Source organism: Anthonomus grandis, chromosome 22 (genome assembly GCF_022605725.1).
Source record: "Anthonomus grandis grandis chromosome 22, icAntGran1.3, whole genome shotgun sequence".
Taxonomy (NCBI): domain Eukaryota; kingdom Metazoa; phylum Arthropoda; class Insecta; order Coleoptera; family Curculionidae; genus Anthonomus; species Anthonomus grandis.
The window spans coordinates 27152429-27175440 of NC_065567.1; the positions used below are offsets into that span (position 1 = coordinate 27152429).

General features: G+C 30.4%; 4 protein-coding genes across 10 annotated transcripts; 2 read left to right on the forward strand and 2 right to left on the reverse strand.

Annotated features, from left to right (window-relative positions):
* The first annotated feature begins 13677 nt into the window (after window positions 1–13677).
* LOC126749034 (NHL repeat-containing protein 2) lies at window positions 13678–17115 on the forward strand. Of its 2 annotated transcripts, XM_050458642.1 has the most exons (10): window positions 13678–13830; window positions 13935–14134; window positions 14458–14624; window positions 14685–14935; window positions 14984–15156; window positions 15212–15406; window positions 15513–15746; window positions 15804–16015; window positions 16147–16493; window positions 16650–17115. In XM_050458642.1, the coding sequence occupies exons 2-10, from the start codon at window positions 13996–13998 to the stop codon at window positions 17080–17082; spliced, it is 2151 nt and encodes a 716-aa protein (XP_050314599.1). In that variant the 5' UTR covers window positions 13678–13830; window positions 13935–13995; the 3' UTR covers window positions 17083–17115. The 2 variants fall into 2 exon arrangements, with proteins under 2 accessions (XP_050314599.1, XP_050314598.1); XM_050458641.1 differs by lacking the exon at window positions 13678–13830 and having other exon boundaries at window positions 13837–14134.
* An 827-nt stretch (window positions 17116–17942) lies between these two features.
* On the reverse strand, window positions 17943–19470 carry LOC126748679 (aminoacyl tRNA synthase complex-interacting multifunctional protein 1). Its single transcript, XM_050458059.1, has 4 exons — window positions 19315–19470; window positions 18766–19254; window positions 18619–18709; window positions 17943–18190 (listed from the first exon to the last, which is right to left on the reverse strand). The coding sequence occupies exons 1-4, from the start codon at window positions 19468–19470 to the stop codon at window positions 17994–17996; spliced, it is 933 nt and encodes a 310-aa protein (XP_050314016.1). The 3' UTR covers window positions 17943–17993.
* Window positions 19471–19673: 203 nt separating this feature from the next.
* Window positions 19674–20825, forward strand: LOC126748680 (small nuclear ribonucleoprotein F). The gene is made up of 2 exons (XM_050458060.1): window positions 19674–20374; window positions 20664–20825. Exons 1-2 carry the CDS (start codon window positions 20200–20202, stop codon window positions 20753–20755), a joined length of 267 nt encoding a protein of 88 aa, XP_050314017.1. The 5' UTR covers window positions 19674–20199; the 3' UTR covers window positions 20756–20825.
* A 324-nt stretch (window positions 20826–21149) lies between these two features.
* LOC126748678 (tubulin delta chain-like) lies at window positions 21150–22933 on the reverse strand. 6 transcript variants are annotated; one of them, XM_050458057.1, is made up of 3 exons: window positions 22634–22933; window positions 22207–22395; window positions 21150–22150 (listed from the first exon to the last, which is right to left on the reverse strand). In XM_050458057.1, the coding sequence occupies exons 2-3, from the start codon at window positions 22354–22356 to the stop codon at window positions 21173–21175; spliced, it is 1128 nt and encodes a 375-aa protein (XP_050314014.1). In that variant the 5' UTR covers window positions 22357–22395; window positions 22634–22933; the 3' UTR covers window positions 21150–21172. The 6 variants fall into 6 exon arrangements, with proteins under 6 accessions (XP_050314014.1, XP_050314013.1, XP_050314015.1 ...); XM_050458056.1 differs by having other exon boundaries at window positions 22679–22931; XM_050458058.1 differs by having other exon boundaries at window positions 22552–22690.
* Between the last annotated feature and the right edge of the window lie 79 nt (window positions 22934–23012).

A 23012-nucleotide genomic window follows, 5' to 3' on the forward strand; every position in this document is an offset into this window, starting at 1 on the left:
AGGCGCGTTTTTATATTTTACTAACGACATATTATATAAAACTATTTTAGTATACGCGTGGATTTTTAGATTTGTAGGCTTTATCATTTGATGGGAGGCTGGCAAACAAGTATTTTTAGGGGGAGCAATTAACATATGTAGGAAATTTCGGGGATATTTCGAAGTGTAGTCTTGTTTGCCTGCTCCATCCCACAAGATGCATTTAACGTAATATTAATATAATTAAAAAATAAAACTGCTCAATATGGTTGACAGAGTATATCGTTCTTATCGTTTTTCGGGGACGTGTGTAGCGGCGCTGTTAAGGCAATTCACTGACGCTTTTCTGGGTTATGATTATCTTTTGTCAGAGATTTTTTTTTTATTAATTTATCAAGAGATTGTTTTAATATATATATCTTGCCGTTTCATATTTAATCACATACATAAAATCAAAGCAAGGACGAATCTTGATTATGTAATAAGATAATGAAGACATTTGAATTATAATCCAGCAAAGAGATCAGGCTACTGAACTGATTGATTGGTTTTAAAACTAAAAACTTAGAAAATGTGCAATGTTAAGAAAAGTTTATAATGCGTCGTTCACGCTTTCGGGTTTCACGTTTGCTGGTAAGTTGTCTTCCCTCCCGAATCATTTTTATATATTTAAGGAAGATCAGTAGCACTTTTTGCAAATCATTTTTAGCTACGTTAGATTGAAATTTTTAATTCAACGATCCTCTAAGAGGTGCATAGTTGCTTTCTTAGTTAGAAAATGACGAGCATTATTCTGATTAAAAACGAGGATTGGGTGCAGTGCAATAGATTTACAAGTGATATAGTTAAACGTTAGTCGGATTAATTTTATTATTAGCCTAAGTACGTTTCTACACATTAAATAATTTACTACTTTATTACCAATTATGCTCGGATAGCAAACTTATTTGCTTTGTATGTAAATTGTGCAAAGTCATCAAAAGTACCTAATTTTATGATTAAATTGCTGAAAAGGTTGATTAATATAAGTAAAGTAGATATCAGTTTTTTTTCGCAAGTGATTATTAACCTGTATTTTTCTCCATTATTTCTAAAACCAACTGAATTTGAACAACGCGTACATTGTCTGTTATTATTACATTTTTACACGTAACTGCGATTGCGTGAAATAAAAGTAAATACTTGATACTAAGTGTGCTGTTTGGGTCGGATAGCTGATATACTCGTATTTTATTAATTGGTCATCAGCAGCGTGTTTTCTTATTTTCTAACGTTTAATCATATCATTGTAAAATATTAAATTCTCAAACAGATTATCTTTTTTATTTTCGCTGACACGTGGTTAGTTTTAATATTTCTCTTGTTTTTTAGCGCTGCCAATCAACACTCTGTATATTAGCGAAATTTTTCAACACACTTAATATACAGGCCTAAACTTCGATTTAAGTAATAATATCTACATATATATTTCATATTTACTATTAAACAAACAAAAAAAAACTAATAAAATTAATTTTTGGTATTAGTCATTTAAGGAAAATAAACTATACTTATAGATGTTTTGTAGAGAAAAAATAAAGCTGTATTTATACCGTAATAAATATTTATATTAATAGGATGACATATACATTCATAACTTTTTGTAGCCTCCTAAAAAAGACATTGACTAGGGTCGCAGGGCAGAAGCTGCTACAATGATCATTTTTAAGGTCTTTAAAAATAATGTATACGCTAACGGAAGCAAATATTTCGGAGAATAGGATTCGTTTGGTTTCGAACAGCTACGTAACTAAGTGGCTTTAAAAAAAATTACTCTTTTGTAAAGGTTGTCCAGCGCGACGGCATCTTGCCGGACTTAAGTCGCTTAGTTACAATAGGCAGTTGTAGCACTCACACAGGCTTTTAAATTAAGCGCTAGGACTTAGATTTATTTTTGTAACTTTGGTAAATTTTTAAGATTAAATATACAGCGTGGCTTGCCCGTACGAGCCGAGCCAGCATAATTTAATTAAAAATAAGAAATAATTTTAGCTCGCCTCGGATAAGTGAAACGCCCTGTATTAGAAACCACTCTAGGTGGCTATTTTTCTACTTTTAATATGACGACGCTAAAAGTATAAGAATTCAGTATCAGTAGATAGAAGACATGAATCTAATATGCCAAATTGTATTAGTAACGTAATATTTATTTTAGGGCAACGCAATTCACCACTACACAGTAAAGTTTAATGTAATGTAAAATTATATCTGGAAGAAGTTCATATTAGTTCGGTTGCAGTCGGTCGGATGATGTCGGATATATTTGTGAAATTACTGAAAAGATATAATAAATATAGCTACTCTATTCGTTGACGATAACGACGAACCTTTTCGTCAAATATCATATTTTTAAAATCACTTTTATTAATACAGTTACTATATAAATGATCCTGATGCTGTTATGAACTTTTCCAAATATTTTTAATGGGCTTTTAGTAACTACAGAGCTTGCGGCATCCAAAATTTTGTCTTCTAATGGTAACTCAAAGCAATAACGTATCGAAATAAGTAGTTTTTAAAAGTTATCTATTTATCTAACTAACTTTTTAACCATAAAATAAAGTATTTAATTGTATAAGAGTAGGACTTAGTACATTTTACTTACTTACAGTGTAGAGTAGATATCCTGTGACCCTGGATATCCTGTCACCCCGCTCATTTATATAAAATAAATATATATAAACTATAATATAATAGTATATTTAGCAGCAAAAAATGTTTCAAAAAAATTTATCATTAATAATAACTATACCGTGTGTTTGAACGTATAAATTAATATTTTATGGTTGAAAATCTTTGTCGTTTTTTATATATACATATAATAATAGTAATAATTATTATATATATGCTAAAAAGGGCGCAAGATTTGTCGAACGGTTTACAAAGAAAAAAAATATTTTTTTAAGTAAAACAGTAACCAATTTTTCGGTCGTCAAGAATCATAATTCAAATATAGATACTAAAGTATTCCTCTTATAGCTTGTTATTTCAATTTACTTTCAAGGTGAATGCCACATCATTTCGGCATTATAAATATTATTAGGAATTAAAGAGATAAAATGATCTTTATTTTGTCCGATCAACGCCAAAGCACAATAATTTCGTCATATCAAAGCTTTTCTGTGATGAACAAGACTGATATAAAGTGTGAAAATTAATTCTAAACCTAATAAACAAATTTAATTTTTTTGCAACGAGCGTAAGAAAAGTATATATTCGGGTAAGAATTTAAATATAAAAAACAACATGCTCCAATATTAATTTGAACGTTACTCATAACCTGATTTTCTCACATTATATTTCACACGACATTTTTCTGTGACTTATTATTTTGTACAGCACATTATTTCAAAGAAGTATGTGGTAATTTATCAGATAGGGTTCAAGATCTTTCAATTCTTATTCAACTTTTGCCACCAACACAATCCGAAAATAATTTAATAGGGCTTAATATCTATATTTAAAAATAAATCGGGTCGTTCGACAGATACATGCGTCCGACCAAAAAAAATTACTTAGAAATTTATGTGTGAATGTTTTTCTACATAGAAAAAGAAAATACTGCTTAAAACACATAGAATAACTGTTAAAAACAATAGTAAAATCTTCCTGTTGAAAATCTTCAAAAAAAAATCACTTCACTCTTGCTTAATTTGACAGGGTGGCAAAAGTAAAAAATGTTTTATGATGCCATTATTATAGTAAACTATTCAAAGGGACCAGAGAAATATTCCTTTTAATTTAAATTAGCGTAAAATTCTCAAGAATTTATTTATAGTAGGTATTATTTGAAACAAAGTAACATGTAACTAAAAAAAAAACAAAATTTTTATTTTTTGGTTTCAGAAAACATTTTTTGCCTTTGCAAATCGTTACTAGTAGATTTACACAAGTTTAAAACAAGAATTTATCGATAAAACAAATAATATATCGGGGAACACATAAACATCGAGTTTGTAATATATTTTAGACCATTAACTACAATATTTGCAAGACTTTAGTACATTTTGAATTTTGTATTCTTATAAGACATCAGCAATCAAAATAGGTAAAACTGGTGCCAAATTATTACCACACTAAAGTTACTAAAAAGAAGAAAAACATATAACTCTTTAAAAAAAAAGCAATATAGTCATTATTATTATTTGTATCAAGGAGTTATCTGGCGTCTTCATTAACCAGATATCTTTTATTTATTTTTTTTTTTAAGAAAAAGCAAAAAAGTACAGTATATATATAATATAGAAATAATATTTTTGACATTTAGAGTGACGCATCATTAAGACTGCTTTTATTATTTTTTTACAGAAACATTCGGAGCCTAACAGTAGGCAAAAATGCATGTGGCTGCGCTATGATTGGCAATTAGATATGACATAAGATGTTTTAAAGAAATTATGAATATGAAAAACCACGACAGAGTTGTTTATGTCGAAAAAGGTTCGTTCAGTTATAAAGGACCTCGGCAATATCATCATTCTGAGACAAAAGTTTTTCAATTTATCTTTAAAATAATAATTAATCTGTCGAGGTCTTTAATTTTAAACTTTAGTATTAGATTTGTTTAGTATTCGGCACACCAATATATACCTACTATAGATAATACATGTTACTAGGATTACAAATTAGATAAAAGTTAATTTAAAATTCATGTTTCGTTCCGGGTTTTCGTAATTCACAAATTCATATTATGTAAATTTTATGTTATACTTACAGGTAAAGCAATGCGATCTTTACAAACAAACATCAAGCACATAAAATGCAAATTAAAATTAACAGAGGTAATAATCTACGATATACTATATAATTATGAATAAAATATGAGCATAATAAAATTCAGTTCATAACCGTTTTCCAATTTAAAACGTTTACACAGAAAACGTAGGAAACCACATCCAGAACTTTGAAGATGCTTTGATGTAATATTATAGGAATCCTAGTAACAAAAATATCGCTACCGCTTACCAACGCATAAACCATTTTTATGAAACCAAAAAAGTGACCCACCACCATAGGTTTAATAAATGCTAGAAAATAATACACATAAAGGAATATTTGACTATGACTTTTTTTAGAAAAATGACATACTACCATAGAATAACCAAGGTTTGTAGTAGTAATATAGACTTAAACAAAACATATAGTATATGCCCATAAAAGTAATTTTGTTTAAATATTAAAAAATTAATGCCTACAGATTAAAGTTTAGAATTAAAAACCTTACTTAAATTGACGCATTTTTGCCTAAGAATGTTTATTTTAAGCGAGCTCGCACGCCTATGGTTCGTGTCTTAGCCTGCTTGTTTATATAATAAAGATGATTAAATACCTCAATATTTCCATTTATTGAACAAAATATACTTACCAATACTTGCAATATTATATCTACCAACTAACAAAGAGGATTTTAAAAAACTGATATGCGTTTTGTTGGTTTCGGAACATTTTTAATCCAATATATTAATAAAACTTGGGAATCCTTAAAACCTATTATTTGTCTCAGATTATTCAACTTATAAAATAAATTTTATTGTGTTTCTAAAGAATGCACCTTAAATTACATATAGTAAATTTCGTTAAAAATTTCTAGCTTCCCATTTTTCCAAAATATCTATTTAAAAATAAATCCTAATAAAAAAGTAGTTGAATAAAATACACATATATATATTATGATATTCGTAATTATTAATTAATTTTCCTTTTATGTTTCAAAATAATTAATTAATTTAAATATTAAAAAATAATTTTATCTATTATAAAAAGTTTCAGATTTATAAATAAAAATTATTCTAATTTTAGGATAATTACGTGTATTAAGATAAATTTATTTAGTTTAATCATTTTTTAAAATTGAAATTAAAAATGTTCTTTAACTACCCATTGAGAAAAATATATATTTTCCGTTATTTAGAATGCGTCATGATAATCTTTAGTAAGTTTTTCAAGTAATCAATATTAATAACCATAGCCAAAAATGAATACCATCTTGTAGTATAAGTCTATGTAAACAATAATCTCTTTAGCAGTTCAAATTTTATAAGAATCTGGATTACCAAAGACTATTTAAGCACATGGCCTTCGCGAGTATTAAAGTGCTAAAGGAATTTCGCTTAATGTATAATTAAACAAGCTATTTTTGCAGTTTGAAAATTATTTTTTTAAACATTTTCTGAAAAATTCCACTGAAGCGTGTTCTCGATGTGAAATATTTTTGTAAAAAACTTAACCATTATTAATTATATTTACATAATTTTGTGATTTTTGATCAATTTGAAGTTTGTTAACCCTTTGCCGTTTTTTGTTATAACATATACATTATACATATGTCATGTGTTCTAAGATAAAACGGCTTATATGTATACAGAGTATAAGTTAATAGAAGGCCACTATTTTTAAGTAAAAAAAATTAAATGGGCGTATTCCTTGTTAAATTATGAGAAAATAATGGTATCAATTCCCCATATAATATGCATGTCTCAATTTATTGTACTCCAGTAATATACAGGGTGTCATAAAATATATAAATGTATTTTACGACACTCTTACAATATAAGTAGCGTAATATACATACCAGTTCGATGTTATATTATATATGCCATTCGCAGTATTTTGTACGAAAACACGTTTTTTTCGGAACCATATTAATAATATTTATTATTAATAATAATTATTATATAACTTTCTACTTAACTATTAATAAATACTTATATAATAAATGTTGCTATACGCATTATAATACTTAAATTATTTTATCATACGTCAGTAAAATATACATACATACATAGTATATTATATAGTGAAAAATATAATTATGATAATAAAATGTATTTGTATTCATATGTGGTGTTTTATTTTAAATATTAATGTCTCTTTTAAGTAGAGTATAACAAAAATATTACAGGTTTAAATCATATTCGTTCTGTTATGTTAAATAGTCGTTTATTCTTTCAAACATCTCAATTTCAAAAACAGAAAGAATTATATAAAATTATAAGTGTTATGCGTACCTATTGGGAAGGGGTCATTCAATTAATTTTCTTTAAAGAACCAGCTTTTATTATTTTAGTTCATTACAAACAATTTGCAATAAAAAAAAAAGAAAATACGCGTGTTGTAAGGCCAGAACAAATAATGACCCAAGCACACCCCGTTTGGATGATATTTCATATAATATTACATAGTAATTAAAGATAAAGGTGTACGAACGAAAAGGAACAGGGTAGAGTGGAACTAAATCGAGGTATAGATCCGATAGGGGCAACGGTGACTTCTGTAGAGGGTTAAAAAGGATTAGAAATGTTGAATTATGAGGGAACAGGATTACAGGCTTATAAAAAACAATTAGTTTTATCTCGATTTACGAATTACTCGATTTTAAATATTCAAAAATATTGATATTATTAAGCTATTGATCTTATATTTTAGAAACGACCCTAAATTAACAGGGCCTGTTAATGAATAGTGTGAGGTTGGTTCCAGACCAGGTAACAAATCTCTCGTTTGATGCAAACAACAAAAGGTACCAGCTGGAAGATGTATTTACCCAAGCATTATTTTTTTTATTTCGTTTTCTGTTCCGTTTTCTGAAAGGGCCTATACTGCAGATGTGTGGTGGCTTGAAAAGGATGTCGATTTTTTTCAGCAATTTAATTTTTTTTAGTATGCAATTTAATTTAGCTGCGAGAAAAATTATATGAACCTCTTATTAGGGATATTGTGTGATGTATATTATTACGACAAGAAGCAAATATCACGCAAAACAAATGGACCAAGATATATAAACCTTTTTTGTATTATATGTAGGACTAAGTCTCCGCCGTAAATTAAAAAAAAATAAAAGCATTTTTCAAAAAAACTTTTTTGCGAAACACTTTGTATTATTTAATAGCGTGCACTGTAGCTCAGCAGGTGCGGTACCATAAGGCAAATTACGCCATAGCATGGTTTGAACAAGCACCTGATGCCAGCATAATCACTTTTTTTTTGTTTTTATCCGTTTTAACTTTTATTATACAGTACAAATAAAATACCAAAAAAAAAGAAAGATTGTTTAATTTCGTTTCTGTCCTTAGGGAACCGAATCGCACCTTTCCAACTTATTTTGCACCCCTCTTTAAAGCAATTGCATTATTACGTTGCCTGCGTTTGGAGTCAATGTATTTGGTTGTCTGTACGTAAGAAGAAGACATTAGTCACTCGTTTAGTCCTTTTTATTTTTTTTTACGTTCTTCTCCTAGATAACATTGATTTCAATTAAATACGTAACACAATCATTAATAATAGTCTGTAAGCAGAAACCTGATTTGTTATCGATTAATCATTTAAAGTAAAAGAGGGAGCGGATTATATCAGAGGTAGGTACGGTTAGTAAAATAGGGACAATAACCCCGTGTAAGAATGGGGTGAGTCAGCTGCACGCACTATTGTCATTTGCCAGAACAAACTGGCACTACTTAAGTTGAATTGTAGTAACTACCATTCGCAAACTTTGAATATTGATTTAACTGAACTATTTTAAAGTAATCTACCAAGAATATTTTAAATTATAATTATAATTATAGAGATTTTTCAACTATTTATAATTAATAAGAAATCAAAACAGGAGATTTTTATTCATCGGAGATATTATATCCTATACAAGTAAAAATAAATATAATATGGGTCTTTCTGTTAACTTCCCAATTTCAAATGGTATGTTATAGTGTAGGGGGAGGGGAGGAAGGTGCAGCAGTAGCAAAGTGCGAGAAATAGAGAGAGAGACAGGGAAGAAAAGCGAACCGGGGGGAAATGCGTTCCCATGGAGATTCTGCAGCCGTCGCCGTCGCCGTCGCCGTCGCCGCAGCTAAAACGAGAGCTGGATTCTGGATCGCTGCCGATGTTGCCACATTGATGCCACGTCACGTCGCGGTCGGCCAATATCCGTGAGTTCGACGAACTCAGGCAAGAGGACAAGCCCAGGCTGTCCTCGCTACTGATGGGGATCATTTTCAATGAAACTACATGAAATAAAATAAAATTCACTGCTTTTAACCCTCGATGTGATATCACTAGAATATGAAGAAGGCTTGGTATTTGATTATTTTTTAAATATATGAATGAAAAATCAAGTATATAGTAATTTTAATAAATTTTTAATGGTAATTTTAAATAAAATTCCATTAATGGGGATTAGAAATGTAAACATTAGCAACCCTAATATTTCCACATTCCAACCCAACAAAAAGTCAGAGGTTACCGCGTCCCCTAACCTCCCTAATTACCTTTATAGCAGTTCCTTTGGTATTTTTATATCATCTTGTTAAAAACATTGTAGAACTTTTACTTTTTTTACGAAGACTTTATATTAACAAATTTAATAAATAAATTAACATCTAATAAAAATCATCTATTTTTTTAATTGGCTCTCTCTTGAAGAGTGTGAGTGAAATGTGTTCAAGAGGGCCATCATTATATTGAAATTTTCTTATTGATTAATTTCATTTTGAAAGATTTAAAAATATTTTTAATTTCCCTTGAATATTTTTTATGGCTAAAAGGTAAAGTATCAGCTGTCTACCATTAGCTTGGAACAGCTGATGGCTGGCCGATTAAACCCGAGTCACCACCTGCCCACATAATCACGACGAAAAGAAATTTCGATTTTTTTAGGGTTTAATAATCAAACCATATGCGCACCTGACCTTAATTTTCTTTTGGAACGTGCTATTCAAGACTTTTTTTAAACTAAATGTGCTTTAAATTAAAATCTATTTCTTCTATTTAAACTTAAAAAACAATAAAAATAAATTTCACAAAATGATTCATAACAAAGGGCGAAGAGAGCGGCCGACCAGGGATCATCTTTGTTGGTAATAAACTTGAAAGTTTTTTATTGCTGAAAACTCGTTAAACTCTTACGCTATTTAGTGACTGCGGCAGGCTTAAACTGCCTGCATATGGCAATACACCCGTCTTTTCGACTTTTAAAGCCCTATGCACTAGATGAGTTGACCTAAAAAATGTAAAATCGCCCAATTTCAATCTTACTTCAAATTTGCTTCTGGCTTCATGACTTTATCAGTCTGACTAAGGTGTTAATCACTATCCTTGTTTCGTCTCATTCCAGTATGTTGTCTGAAAATATCTGTTGTCTGAATATAAAAATCTGCCCCGTCTTCATCATTCTTAATTTTTATCATATTAATTTAAAGGATATATGTTTACTATATTTACAATTTTGAAATGAGTAAAAGATGAGCAACTCGCGCAATGAATTCAACACAAACAACGACAGAAATCAAAGGAAAATGCGAAAAGGTCACGTGTGCATTGAACTCTCGAACCCTGCGAAAAATGCGTCGCTGCTGCTAATAAAACTGCATGTAGCTGCATCGACTCTACTCTAGCTATCGGTCGGTCCTCTACACCGCTCCGCTCGGTAGAGCCCTTGACACAGAGTAACCGAGTGAACTCTACCTCTTGGTTGTCCCCAAACTCTTCTTATTTTAGGCTGTCGAATTTCGTATAAGTTGTCAGGGTTGTTTTACCAGTTTACAGATATCATCAATAATATATAGAAGGAATGGACCTGCTATTTAATAATAGTAATTAAGACACATATAGGTTCAATAAATATTAACCAAACCACGGACAATTTTAATTAATTAATAGCATTTATCACTCTTATCTATAAAGTGATTGAGAATCTGAGTAATCAAATGGTTTGTTTTTGGAATATCAAAAGAGCTTTATGTAAAAATGGCATTTTGAAATGTTTAAAAGACTGGTATTTGAAATATTCTTGCCTAAGCGTCTGAAAGTCAATTTGAATTAAAAGTCAATTGGAAAAGCGTTTTTGTTCAAAAAGCGTCATTTTGACAATGATGATGATGATGATTGGTCCTGAAAGTTCACAACAAACACCGCTGCGTAGCGGTCTGGGTTAGCGGCGGTCGTTCACCTGGGGGCGGCAAAACCTCGACGTCGTCGTTCCGCATCCGAGGGTCGCTGCCGCCACCGCCACCGCCCCACCGCGCTGGGGGTGGATGGACGATCCTCTGCTGCAGCTACGCTGTTTCGTTGTTTTGTACTCTGAATGATGTATTAGTTGGTACACCGAGGACAGGCTCACGAGTAATTCATACATTGGACTACATCATACACTACATGCACGCGAAGGTAGCCTAAAAATGTTCTAATTTTAAGTGACCAAAATAAATGAAAGAACAAAAATCGAGAGAATCCAACAGTGAGTAAAGAAACATTTATTACTATATAACTCAGCAGGTAAATCCGCTGTAGTCCCATCCAAATTTCCACTGAAACAATACAAATTAGTTATTAAGTAGTATAACGAGGTGCCTTGTGAATGAAATAAAAACAATCATCTAAAAATAGCCTCTTTGCATAAAAGTGGCAGATGCATCGATAGAAGGTACCATGGGTCCCAAGTATCATTACCGCATTAGCGGTTGCACCTGGCACTTTTTCCTTCCAATTATATGGATATGATGATTTTTAATATTATGCCTTTCTTAAGTTTTTTTTTCAGTTTTGTCTCTGTTTTCATTACCTCTCGTTTGTACCAATTATTTAAAATGGGTTTATTACATCAAGAAGTTTAATATTATGTTCAAGAATAGACGTAATTTAAAACTCCTCAGAAGGGGGATTTGATTGGTGAAATATAAATAGGTGAGAGATATAATAAACCAGTGGTATCACAGTGGAGGGCAATCTACAACAATATAAAATTGTACAATTTTAAAGAAACTTAGTAAAGATATCAAACATCCCCGGCGATATTGGTAAAGACTTGGAGTCGAGGGTCAAAATAGAAAGATATTTTCATTTAATATCTTAGTAATAGCATGTTAATTGAAATTTCAAAAAGTAATAGTTGTCGAAATTAATTCTTATAAGCGCAACGATAGGAATCGTCTTAAATTAAGTACGTTCGAATCAATCGCATGCAAACCAGGACAAGTTGGAGGTGAGGACTTTAACCTCTCGGTGGTTTTCCTATCATCAAGCTAAATTTTTCATATAAACATACAATCAAGCGGTACTGTCATCATTTCGTCTAGAGGACTTCCTCCTAGTGCAGTTCCTCCCACTGGAAGGAAACTGCACTTTTTCGAGTTTAAGAGGATGACGACAGGTGATACCGTGAAAATATGAGAAACGATAAGAATATTTGAGTTTTGAATTTGGAAAACAAAAGTATGCATAGGACTAGGCATTTACATTATCTACGCCTGCACATTTGCAGATTTTGTACTCCCGGTTGACATCTTCCTTAAAGCCAATGCATTATTTTCTTATTTCGCAAGGTTTCAGTTTTAATATCTAAAAAAAAATCTCAAACTTTGAAAAAATTCTTAAAAAAAATAGTGTTTTCTTTTTCTAACTCTAACGCGGTATCTTCTTCATAGAGCAAAGGAATTCATCCAGAAGGTCGTAATAACTTTATTTTCGAAAATTTATGGAGGGTACATTTATTACACTTCTCAAAAAAACTGTCAAATTACCAAAATTTAGAAATTTTTTATGTCTTGTAACTTATTTCGATCGTTCTACTAACTTGCTGCTTTTGGAATAATGTATTCAGTAAAATTGTAAGGAGAATTTTATGTTTCAATAGAATTTTATGTAAGTGAATTTGTATAATAGGAGTCGTTGTAGCCAAAGTCCGCAATCCCATCCCTCTGAACGACAAAAGAACAGGAAAACGAGACGCAATAGCCAGTTGCTTTTGTAAACTGAACACAATTGCGAATGATGTATAGCACGCAGGATATCTGATTGATTTACTAATATCATCAGAATAATATTCGGGCGATCTATCCTAACTGTAACTCGAACTAATCCAATTTGGTATTCTTTTCCGTTTTGTTCTTAAAGTGTTTCAGTGCAAAATTAATACGATCCGAATCAAAAACGCAGCAAACACGGAAGGGGTTTCCTATAGTCGGAAGCGCAAAAGGGGATGAAAATAGAGGGCTGCAAGGGAACGGGGAGGGTGATCCCTCGGAGTGAGGGAGAAAGGGAGGGAGGGAGGGAGAAGGAGCTCGCAGCCGGCTGCACCGACGGGATCGATGCCCGACGTGGCGCGGAATACAGTGGACCATCTACTGTCCGGACAAAAATCCCTTTTATCGTTATTCTTACCTTCATATTATAAATATATAAAAGAATTCCAAGTACAAATTAATAGAATATCAGTTTATCTAACCTACTTCAGATGGATAACTTCAGTGGACATAAATATCTTCTGTAATTAATTATTCCATAAAAAACAAAATATAATGAAATCACCAATAAAATAATAATATACAACTTTATGATATATTTATAATTCTAATGAGTGTGAAATAGTATTATTAAATAATACTATAAAAGTATATACATGATGTATGTATGTATGTATGTATGTAAGTATATAACCTAACAATAGAGAATTTTTTAAAACCAAAAAGTGGCAAAATACTACATAAATTAAATTAATAAGGTATTAATAATTAAATTATAAGATAATTTACTTTTATAATTTAACGTTTACTCTCTTTGATAAGTAATTAAACGAGTTGGTTTAGTTAAGGTTTGTCTTATTATCTTGGTGAAATTTCGTAAATAAACGCATCTGTACCGAAATTGTAAATACGCAAAATACAATAGTGCGCAGTGATTCCAAACCATGCCGTTAAAAGATGTTCGTTCTATAAATCCGTTTAACTCTCCTTCGTCTTTAGCAATTGAGTCTTTGTTGTTGTTCTTTGGCCATAACCTCATTAAGTAGATTTGACATTGAAGTATTCTTTTTTGGTTAGAGTGGTATGAACTATGGATTAATTTTACTTTCTATTTATTATTAATAAATTTATTTAACAGTTTCCATCTATATTATATTTTAATAAGCTGATGAATATTTTTCGTAGGGCCAAAACAAATTTGTGTCGCAGACTTGTAGGACTGGGATTTCTAAGGAGGACCTTTACTATGGATACAGATGAGAACTATTTATATTATTCCAATGAAAAACTTACTGGGCTTATTGCCTTAAGTAATAACAAAGATGATGCTATAAGAGAATATTTAAGGACGGTTAAATATGCGCCTATAAATGATTTTAATGAAGGTATTTGTTGCTAAGTTTTTCTTATTTTTTGTATCTGTTATTTTTCCTTCAGAACTTCAAATGGTTGGATATCAGTATTGACAAAAATTTTAATTTAAAGCATTCTCAAACTCACCATGCAAATCATCATTAAAGTTCTAATTCTTCACTTACTCAAGAATAATGACAAAATCCTTGCATCCTTGTTATACATTTATTATTTGAAAATCTTAGTCTATTTTCTATTATTTCAATTCGAATGACAAAATTTAAGAAACTTAGTAAAACTTATGAAATTGTTTAAATATATAGTAGAACACATGTAATGAAATGCTTTTTTTTAGGTTTAGAATGGTTCAACATTTGTGAGCCTCTATCCTTTAATAAACACCTCAAAGGCAAAATTGTTGTTTTGGACTTCTTTACTTATTGCTGCATAAACTGTATGCACATTATACCTGACTTAAGAGACATTGAAAGCAGATTTGGTGTTGAGGATGGCCTAGTTGTGGTAATAAAATATCTTGCTAAGTTTTAGAATATATAATACCTACATTTTTTTTTGTTACAGATTGGAGTACATAGTGCTAAGTTTGAAAACGAAAAACTTTCTTCAAATGTACTTTCTGCAGTGCAAAGGTATAATATAACTCATCCAGTTGTGAATGATTACAATTCAGATATGTGGCAAACTTGTGATGTACATTGTTGGCCTACACTTTTAATGCTAGGCCCCAATGCTAATCCTATAGTTATGTTAACAGGGGAAGGACATAAAGAAGAACTTCTTGATTATATAAGGGTAGCATTAGATTATTACAGGTAAGAAATCTTTAAGTTTAAGAGCTGTTAATGATATTTTTTTTTTAGAGAACAAAATTTGATATCATATCATAAACTCCCAATTAAATCTGCTTTTCGCCTCCTTCCTGATTTTAAGGGCCCCTTATTATTTCCAGGAAAAGTGGCATATTTTAATTCTGAACATAATGAACAACTTTTAGCAATATCTGATACAGGCAATAATAGAGTTTTAGTTACAGGTTTATATAATAAATAATTTTTATTGATAGAATTATTATAAATTTTTAATTTTAGATCACACTGGCTTAATATTACATGTAATAGGAGGAAAGAAACTTGGATTTAAAGATGGAGATTTTGAAGATGCTGAATTTAACAATCCTCAAGGTTTAACATTTGCTAATAAAAACATAATATATTTGGCAGATACTGAAAATCATGCCATTAGGAGAATCGATTTGGAGAATTATAGAGTTGAAACAGTTGCGGGTAATCTAGTAAAAAAAATTTAACAACTCAATCAATTTTTATTACTAAAAAATGGATTTCATAAAATTTAAAGCACTCAAAACATAAACAAATATCTTGTTGACAGGGACAGGACATCAAGGTCTTGATCGCATAGGAGGCAGGCAAGGATCAGAGCAACCCATATCCAGTCCATGGGATGTATGTATTTATAAAACCCCAGACATGGATTTAACTTTCCACCCAGATGGTAAACCACCATTAAGAGAGGTTTTAATCATTGCTATGGCTGGAACTCATCAGATTTGGGCATTGTTTTTGAATGACACAGTTTGGTGGAAGTGCAAAAAATATTCTAGAGGTAAACCAATAATAACTTGTTATAATATCTGGAACTTGTTGATTATCCATTGTTTAGGTACTTGCATCAACATAGCTGGTTCAGGTAAAGAAGAAAACAAAAACAATAGCTACCCTCACGCAGCAGCATTTGCACAACCATCAGGTATAACGTTGTGTGAGAAAAGTAAAGAGATATATATTGCAGATAGTGAGAGCTCCAGTATAAGACGGCTTTCTCTAATTGATGGTAAAGTTTCGGCAGTTGTTGGTGGAGACAGAAATCCAAATGTAAGAAAATAATTTCAACAAAATAATTGTAGTCTATTTAGTAGAAAATTCAGTTCATCTTATTCTGAGGTGTGATCATTGTCAATTCATTAAAGTTTCATATTGATAGTTTTAAATTACTTTTTTTTTAGAATTTGTTTGCTTTTGGTGATAAGGATGGTTCGCTTTATGAAGCTAAACTGCAACATGCACTAGGCGTAGCAATGGCTCCAGATGGAAAAAGTTTATATGTTGCCGACACTTATAACCATAAATTGAAAAAAATTGAAATTTCAGAAAATACCATATCGACTTATGTATTTAGTAGCTCCATTGACTATATGGAAAATCCCATTGTCGAATTTAAAGAACCTGCAGGATTGTGTGTGAGTAGTGATGGGAAAAAAATTTATTTAGCGGATACCAATAATCATTTGGTTAAAGTTCTTACTTTGGGAAAAAATGGAGTTATAAGCAAAGTGGAAAAACTGGACTTAAGGTAAATTTGAAAATACTTATACAAATTGGGTTCAAGAAAATGGATTTTTTATGAAAAATGGTGTAGATTATTGTTTATTACGTTGCTAAAAGTGCAAGAAAAGAAAATGTACTTTCACCTTAAGTCATAGCTGAGTATAACTATTTTTTTTTCCAGAGATGAAAGAATATCGACAAAGAACGAACCGCCAAACACAAACGTGATAACTCTACAAAAACCACTAAGACACAATTCGAAAGGAGGGAAAATCGCTCTGCGACTTAACCTTAATTTTACCAAAGGGTTAAAAGTGGCACCAGGCGCACCACAGAAATGGGTGGCTTTTCTTCCTTCTCCAACATACTCTTGTTCACCAAAAAATGGTACAAATGTTAAAAATATTGAATTAGTAATAAGTATCCCAGAGCAAACCGAAAAATTTATCGAAAATGTAGATATTAGTTTTTCTTTGATCACTTGTACAGAGGACACTTGTTTACCTAAGATGTTTGTACTCAGGATACCAGTGGAGTTTTGCGATAATGGTAACTACATTGTGGAAAGCGATATTAGAGTGATATTAGATGAAAATAATGTGAATGTTGAGTAACTATAGTTTTGTAATAAAATTAGTTACTATTTACATATTTCTTATTATTTCTTTAAATATATGAAATAAATATTTGATGATGATGATGATGAAATATATTTTAGATGCATTTCTTTTTAATTTTGACGAAGAATTTTTTTTGTATAGAAATTACTAACAAATTTACTATTGTTTCAAGATACTGATAATTTAATTGATTTTTTATCATTTATGATTGGGAATTATAAATATATATTTTATCTAGTTATTATTACTAATCGTTTTATTTTGTACTACATCATTGGAATATATTCATATTCAATGTAAAATATTTATAATTTTATTGCAAAGAAAAATATATACTGGTTTGCAAACAAAATATTTGTATCTTTGATCATAATATCAAAACAAAAGTGCAATATATAGTAAAATAATTATTAAATGAAACATCGTAAGTATAATAACAACGTAGTAATTCTAGAATAACAGGAAATGCATATTATATATATATATATATATATATAAAAATAAATAAATTGACGTTTATATTGGTACCGGAAAAGATTACAGGCAGCGGTTTCGGACAAAAACAGAGTTAGTAAGAATATAGAAGTCAACATAAATACACATCCTACTTTTCATAACTAGTTCATTGAAAAAACTAAAATCACGTTAACCATTGCAAAAAAGTGGGTTTTTGTCAGTCAAATATAACAATAAAAAAATTATTTCTGTAATATTTTGACTAAAATCTGTCAACTTGTCAAAGCAAAATAAATAATACAATAAAAGACATTGTTGATGTCATATTTTTTACTCAACAAAGCAATAACACTATAATCAACTAAGAGTTTATTTATTTAACTGAATATAAACCACCATTATCATGTCAGCCAACTTTTATTTGTGCAAGTTACAAAAAAGCATTTTCTCTATTTTACAGTAACATTTTTTAAGGTTTCAGCTAAAATATGACCTTTTCCAAGTACAGATAATACTCTCCCCTTATAACAAGCCTCTAAGTTGTTATTAGTATGCAAGTCGGTAGCAACAGTTTCAAATATTTTCTTTTTTGGGTTCATAATTGCATCTGGTTGTCTTGTGTAGCCAATACAATGCACTAAATCACCTGAAAAAAAAAGAAACAAATAAATGTGAATGTAATGGCAATTTCGGCTGGGCTTCACAGGCTTTATTTGAATAGACTCGGGGCAAACAACTACTCATATACAGAGTTTCATTTGCACAGTGCAAAAGTGGAATTTGAAAAACCAAACCTCATTCAATTCACTCAAATCGAGTGCCCATTCTGAGATCTGTACAACTGTGTGGATTTGAGGTTAGATTACAAGTTCTACAGACAGTTCCAAAATAATTGCACTGAGTGCTAGTTTACAAATTTGTTCTGATGCAGCTGAACAAAAAAACCAGTCCACACCAGGTCAGTGCAAAGCAACTGAAAAATGCACTTAACACTTCTCTTTCTTAGTTTCTACCAGTCAAAAACGCCATTAGATTAACAATTGTAGAAATAGATTGTTATTGCTGTCTACCTACCTGGAGCACAATTAGGTGGTGGAATTAAAACTTCAACTCCTTTTTCACTACTGGCACACATTACCATAGCCTCAGATACAATACCTCTCATCTAAATAAGCAATAAAACATTGTTTTATGTATATTTGTTGTTTTTACTAAACATACCTTAACTGGTTTTAAATTACACAGCAACATAACCATCTTATCCCTCAACTTTTCTGCAGGGACATATTTAACCAAGCCAGAACAGACAGTTCTTGATTTCTCTTCACCACAGTTAATCTTCAATACATAAAGAGAATCAGCATCTTGGTGTCTCTGAACATCTTCCACCTTACCAATTCTCAAATCAAGCCTACCAATATCAACTGGTACTTCTGTAATATCTGCACCTCTTTTTTGTGATTTTACCTTTAGTGCTTTAGGTGGTTTACATTCTTGACCAACATTATCTCCCTTTTGAGATTCTTCAGGAATCTTTGAGGTTAAAACCACCTTTTGCTGAAAAGAAACAGGTACTTGTTTTACTCCATTTTGCATTTCTAAAGCAATAAGCCTCCTTTTAGCATCTTCCATGGCAGCCATCAAACGAGCATTTTCTTGCCTTAACTGTTCAGCTAACATCTTGGTATATTCTTTATTAATATAAGTTAACTATAAAACAACTTAAGTAAATTATTGAAACCTTAATAAAAAAGTATACTGCTTCCATACCTCACTTTTTAAAATTGATATAGTGTTTTGAGCAATTTGAGTATTCTCTTGAATTCTTTTCAATGGTGTTTTACCAGACATACTTTTGGTGAAAAAAGAACCGATTTTCTTGAAAAATGTTGAATATTTATTAAGCAACAATGATGAAATCGCCATTAATATATTTTAGGCGCTGTCTGCTGCTACTAGACAAAGGTCAATGGAGAGGGTAAAATTTTTTTTTTTTTTTTTTTTGTGTGTACTGTTTCTGTTAATGCTCAGAGGATAATGATGATGTTACAAGTTATTGATTGACAAAAAAAGGTGTCTGTTTTTAGGTAAAATTAAACCATAAAATATTTTTTCATATTTGTTTTCAGGTTCTACGTTCTACGCACGATCATGATCAGCAATAGGCATATCATTCATACGAGCACGTCGCCATGCAGTAGAGACTGCTAACTCTAAATAATGGTTATAGTTTTGCTATTTTAAATAGTCATTTTAATTATCAAAGACCGACATTAAAATTAACTGTTAACTTTTGTTTTGTAGTTTACCCTTTTAATATTTTTTTTATCGGTTATATGCGAAAGGTTATACATTAATGTATGAAAGTTACATTAACCTAGTTTTCCTACCAACTGAAGCTATTCAGAGTTCAAACAAAGTAATTAAACCGTATCGCGGGGAAAAAAGAGAAGCGTCCTCCGGAAATGTTATAAAGTCTTCTTGAAGAAAATAAGGATAATCGAGAAGAACAAGAAACTTATATTAAACCACACATTTTCGATTTTTTTTTCACTGTTTTCATTTTTCTACATAACTATATCAGAGTCATACATTTGATAGTTAACATTGTAACGATTTTTTTATAACCTGAACAAAATTAAAAATTGAATCAACATGTCAGCTGCTATGCCAATAAATCCCAAACCTTTCCTTAATAGCCTTACAGGAAAAGCTGTGCTTGTTAAGTTAAAGTGGGGCCATGAATACAAAGGATATTTGGTGTCAGTGGATGGCTACATGAATCTCCAGCTTGCTAACTGCCAAGAATATATAGACGGAGATGTCACAGGTACAATATTCTCTCTAAATTTTAATTTTTGGTGTGCCCTTTTTAATAAATAAAATTTTTGGTTTTACTAATTGCTGCAAAAATTACTTTTAGTAAATTGCTTGAATGCAAAACTTTGTTTGATCTGGCTCATTTTGAAACATAAATTCTCCTGACTAAATAGAAATCACTAAAAGATTTGCTCTGGGAATGGCAATGGAATTCTTACATTATGAAAATAATATATTATTTTTTCCGAAATTTACAAGCAATCTTTCATAGATTTATAATATTCTATTCCATCTTTCAGGTAATTTAGGAGAAGTTTTAATCAGATGTAACAATGTGTTATTTATAAGAGGAGCCGAAGAGGAAGATGAAGAAGGTGAAACACGAGACTAGCTTAATATCTTAGTTTTAAATGTTTTATGATTAATTAAATAAATAAAAGACTTCCTCATATCTACCAAAATTTTAATTTATTTATTATTTTAAAAACTTTTTAGATCATATACTGTTTATTGTTATTGGCTTACATCTATTTCATTACAACTTACAGCAGTTATGTAAAAGTGAAGTTCAGTAAATGATGTACTTAGTTTTAAAAAACAATAACAAACATAACTTTATATATATATGTCAAAAATTAATTAATTGATTTCTATTCACATTTAACAACTTAGTTGGAATATTGAAAATGTAGGAATTTTCAATAACCCAGTGTCAACAAATTACTTTCATTCTATTCCTTTTTGTACACCAGTTTTACTCTAATGTACATCAAAAAAATATCAAATGATTTTTAATTACTTTATTGTCTCAAATATTTATATAATCATACAAAATATTTTCCATTTGTTGGAATGAATTTAAAAAATATTCCTTATCAACACCAAAGCTGTTATAATGATGTAAATATGCCCCATGTGTAAAACTAATCCAAGCATCATTAATGAGAGTTTGCAAAGGTGTAACAATGTTATTTGCATTGAAGCACTGTGTTAAGAATGATTTGTACTTTAAAAAAGGTGAATTAACATAGTAAATACTGTTTTTGTGTTGCTCTGGTATCCAAGAAACAAAATTGTGTGAATTTTTAAGTATTTTCGAGATACTAATTTCCTTACCACGGCAAATGAATACACTTGACAAACATTTATTGACCTTATTTGAGTGCTTGAGGTCATAACAGGATTGTTTAATCATAGCATTTTCCAAAGAATTTTCAAAAGTGATTTTCACATTTGGTTCAGTTCTGATCTGTAAGAATTTGTAATAAGGATGCACAACTAAATTATTTATTAAATTTAGACTATCATTAACGTTTTTAACTGGATGGAAAAATGAAGCAATTTGTTGAGAAATTATTCTATTAATATCATAATAATTAATGTTACTAAGTCCTAAACTATATTTACACAAATGTAGCAACTTTTCATTTTCAAAGATAATTGTACTGGTTGTGATTGAATATAGTTTTGACAAGTTCAAAACACAATTATATGACTGTGTTGAAATTTCTCCTCTTACATAAGGTAAAACTGCACAATTAATAATATTCTTCTTAGAATATAGGTCACATAGATTTTCAATAATAGAACTACCAACTCCAGAACCAGTTCCACCAGAAAGGCTATAAATATTTAAAAGTGACAAAACTGAATCTGATTTTTCATTTTCGCTCCTAACTATATCAAGAACTTCCTGTATGAATGTTTTATTGTTTTCCATGTAACCTGCAGCCCAATTATTTGCACACCCTCCGATAGATTCAGCAACAACTCGATTCAAGTTCATCTGGGGAGATTTTTTTAATGAATTTAATACTTTGGTTTCAGTATCAATCATAATACTTCTTGGCCTAAACATTCCTTTGTTGTCCATATCAAACCATTGATCAATGTATTCGTAACTAAAGTGGGGGTTATCTTTTTTTCTTTGTTGAATATCCTCAAGTAGAAGAGAATAAAGATCATGTCCAATTTGATTTCCACATTGACCATATTGCAGTGTTAATATACCCATTTAAAAATTTATTGTAACTAAAAGATAAATTTTATATTATATGCCATTCTCTATTCTAAGTTAATTAATAACTAACTACAGTAAGAATAAAACTATTTATGTTTCTAGTTTAGAAAATCCACCTAAATAAATTATGTATCCATAGATTTTAATGTTTTCAAAAAGTATGGTACCTATACTACTTAGTTCATATAAACATCGTTAAGATGTTTTATACATATTAAAAATGTGAATGATAAAAAGCAATAACCATACTTGTTTCCTATTTATACAAATTATGATGAAAACAATAATTCAAACCTAGTTAAAACACAGCTTATAAATTTTTTCTCTATCCTATGCACGGTCGACGGTTGTCATGTCTGTTCACTTCACTTAAGTGTCATTCTTTGTTCTGAGCTTGGTAACCGTTCCTTATAAATGATCCCGGCTACTGAATTAATTTTATGCTTGAATGCGGGTATTACAATATTTCTAGTTAGAATCTTATAATATTCATCTATCCTCGCAAAATATTAGCATTTAAACCGATCGTGGCCTAACTGCACTAAACGTTGGTTCTAGCTGCTAGTATACATACAATTACCATAGCAGCTTAGACCATAACTATCATCCCAACGGAACCAGGAGACAC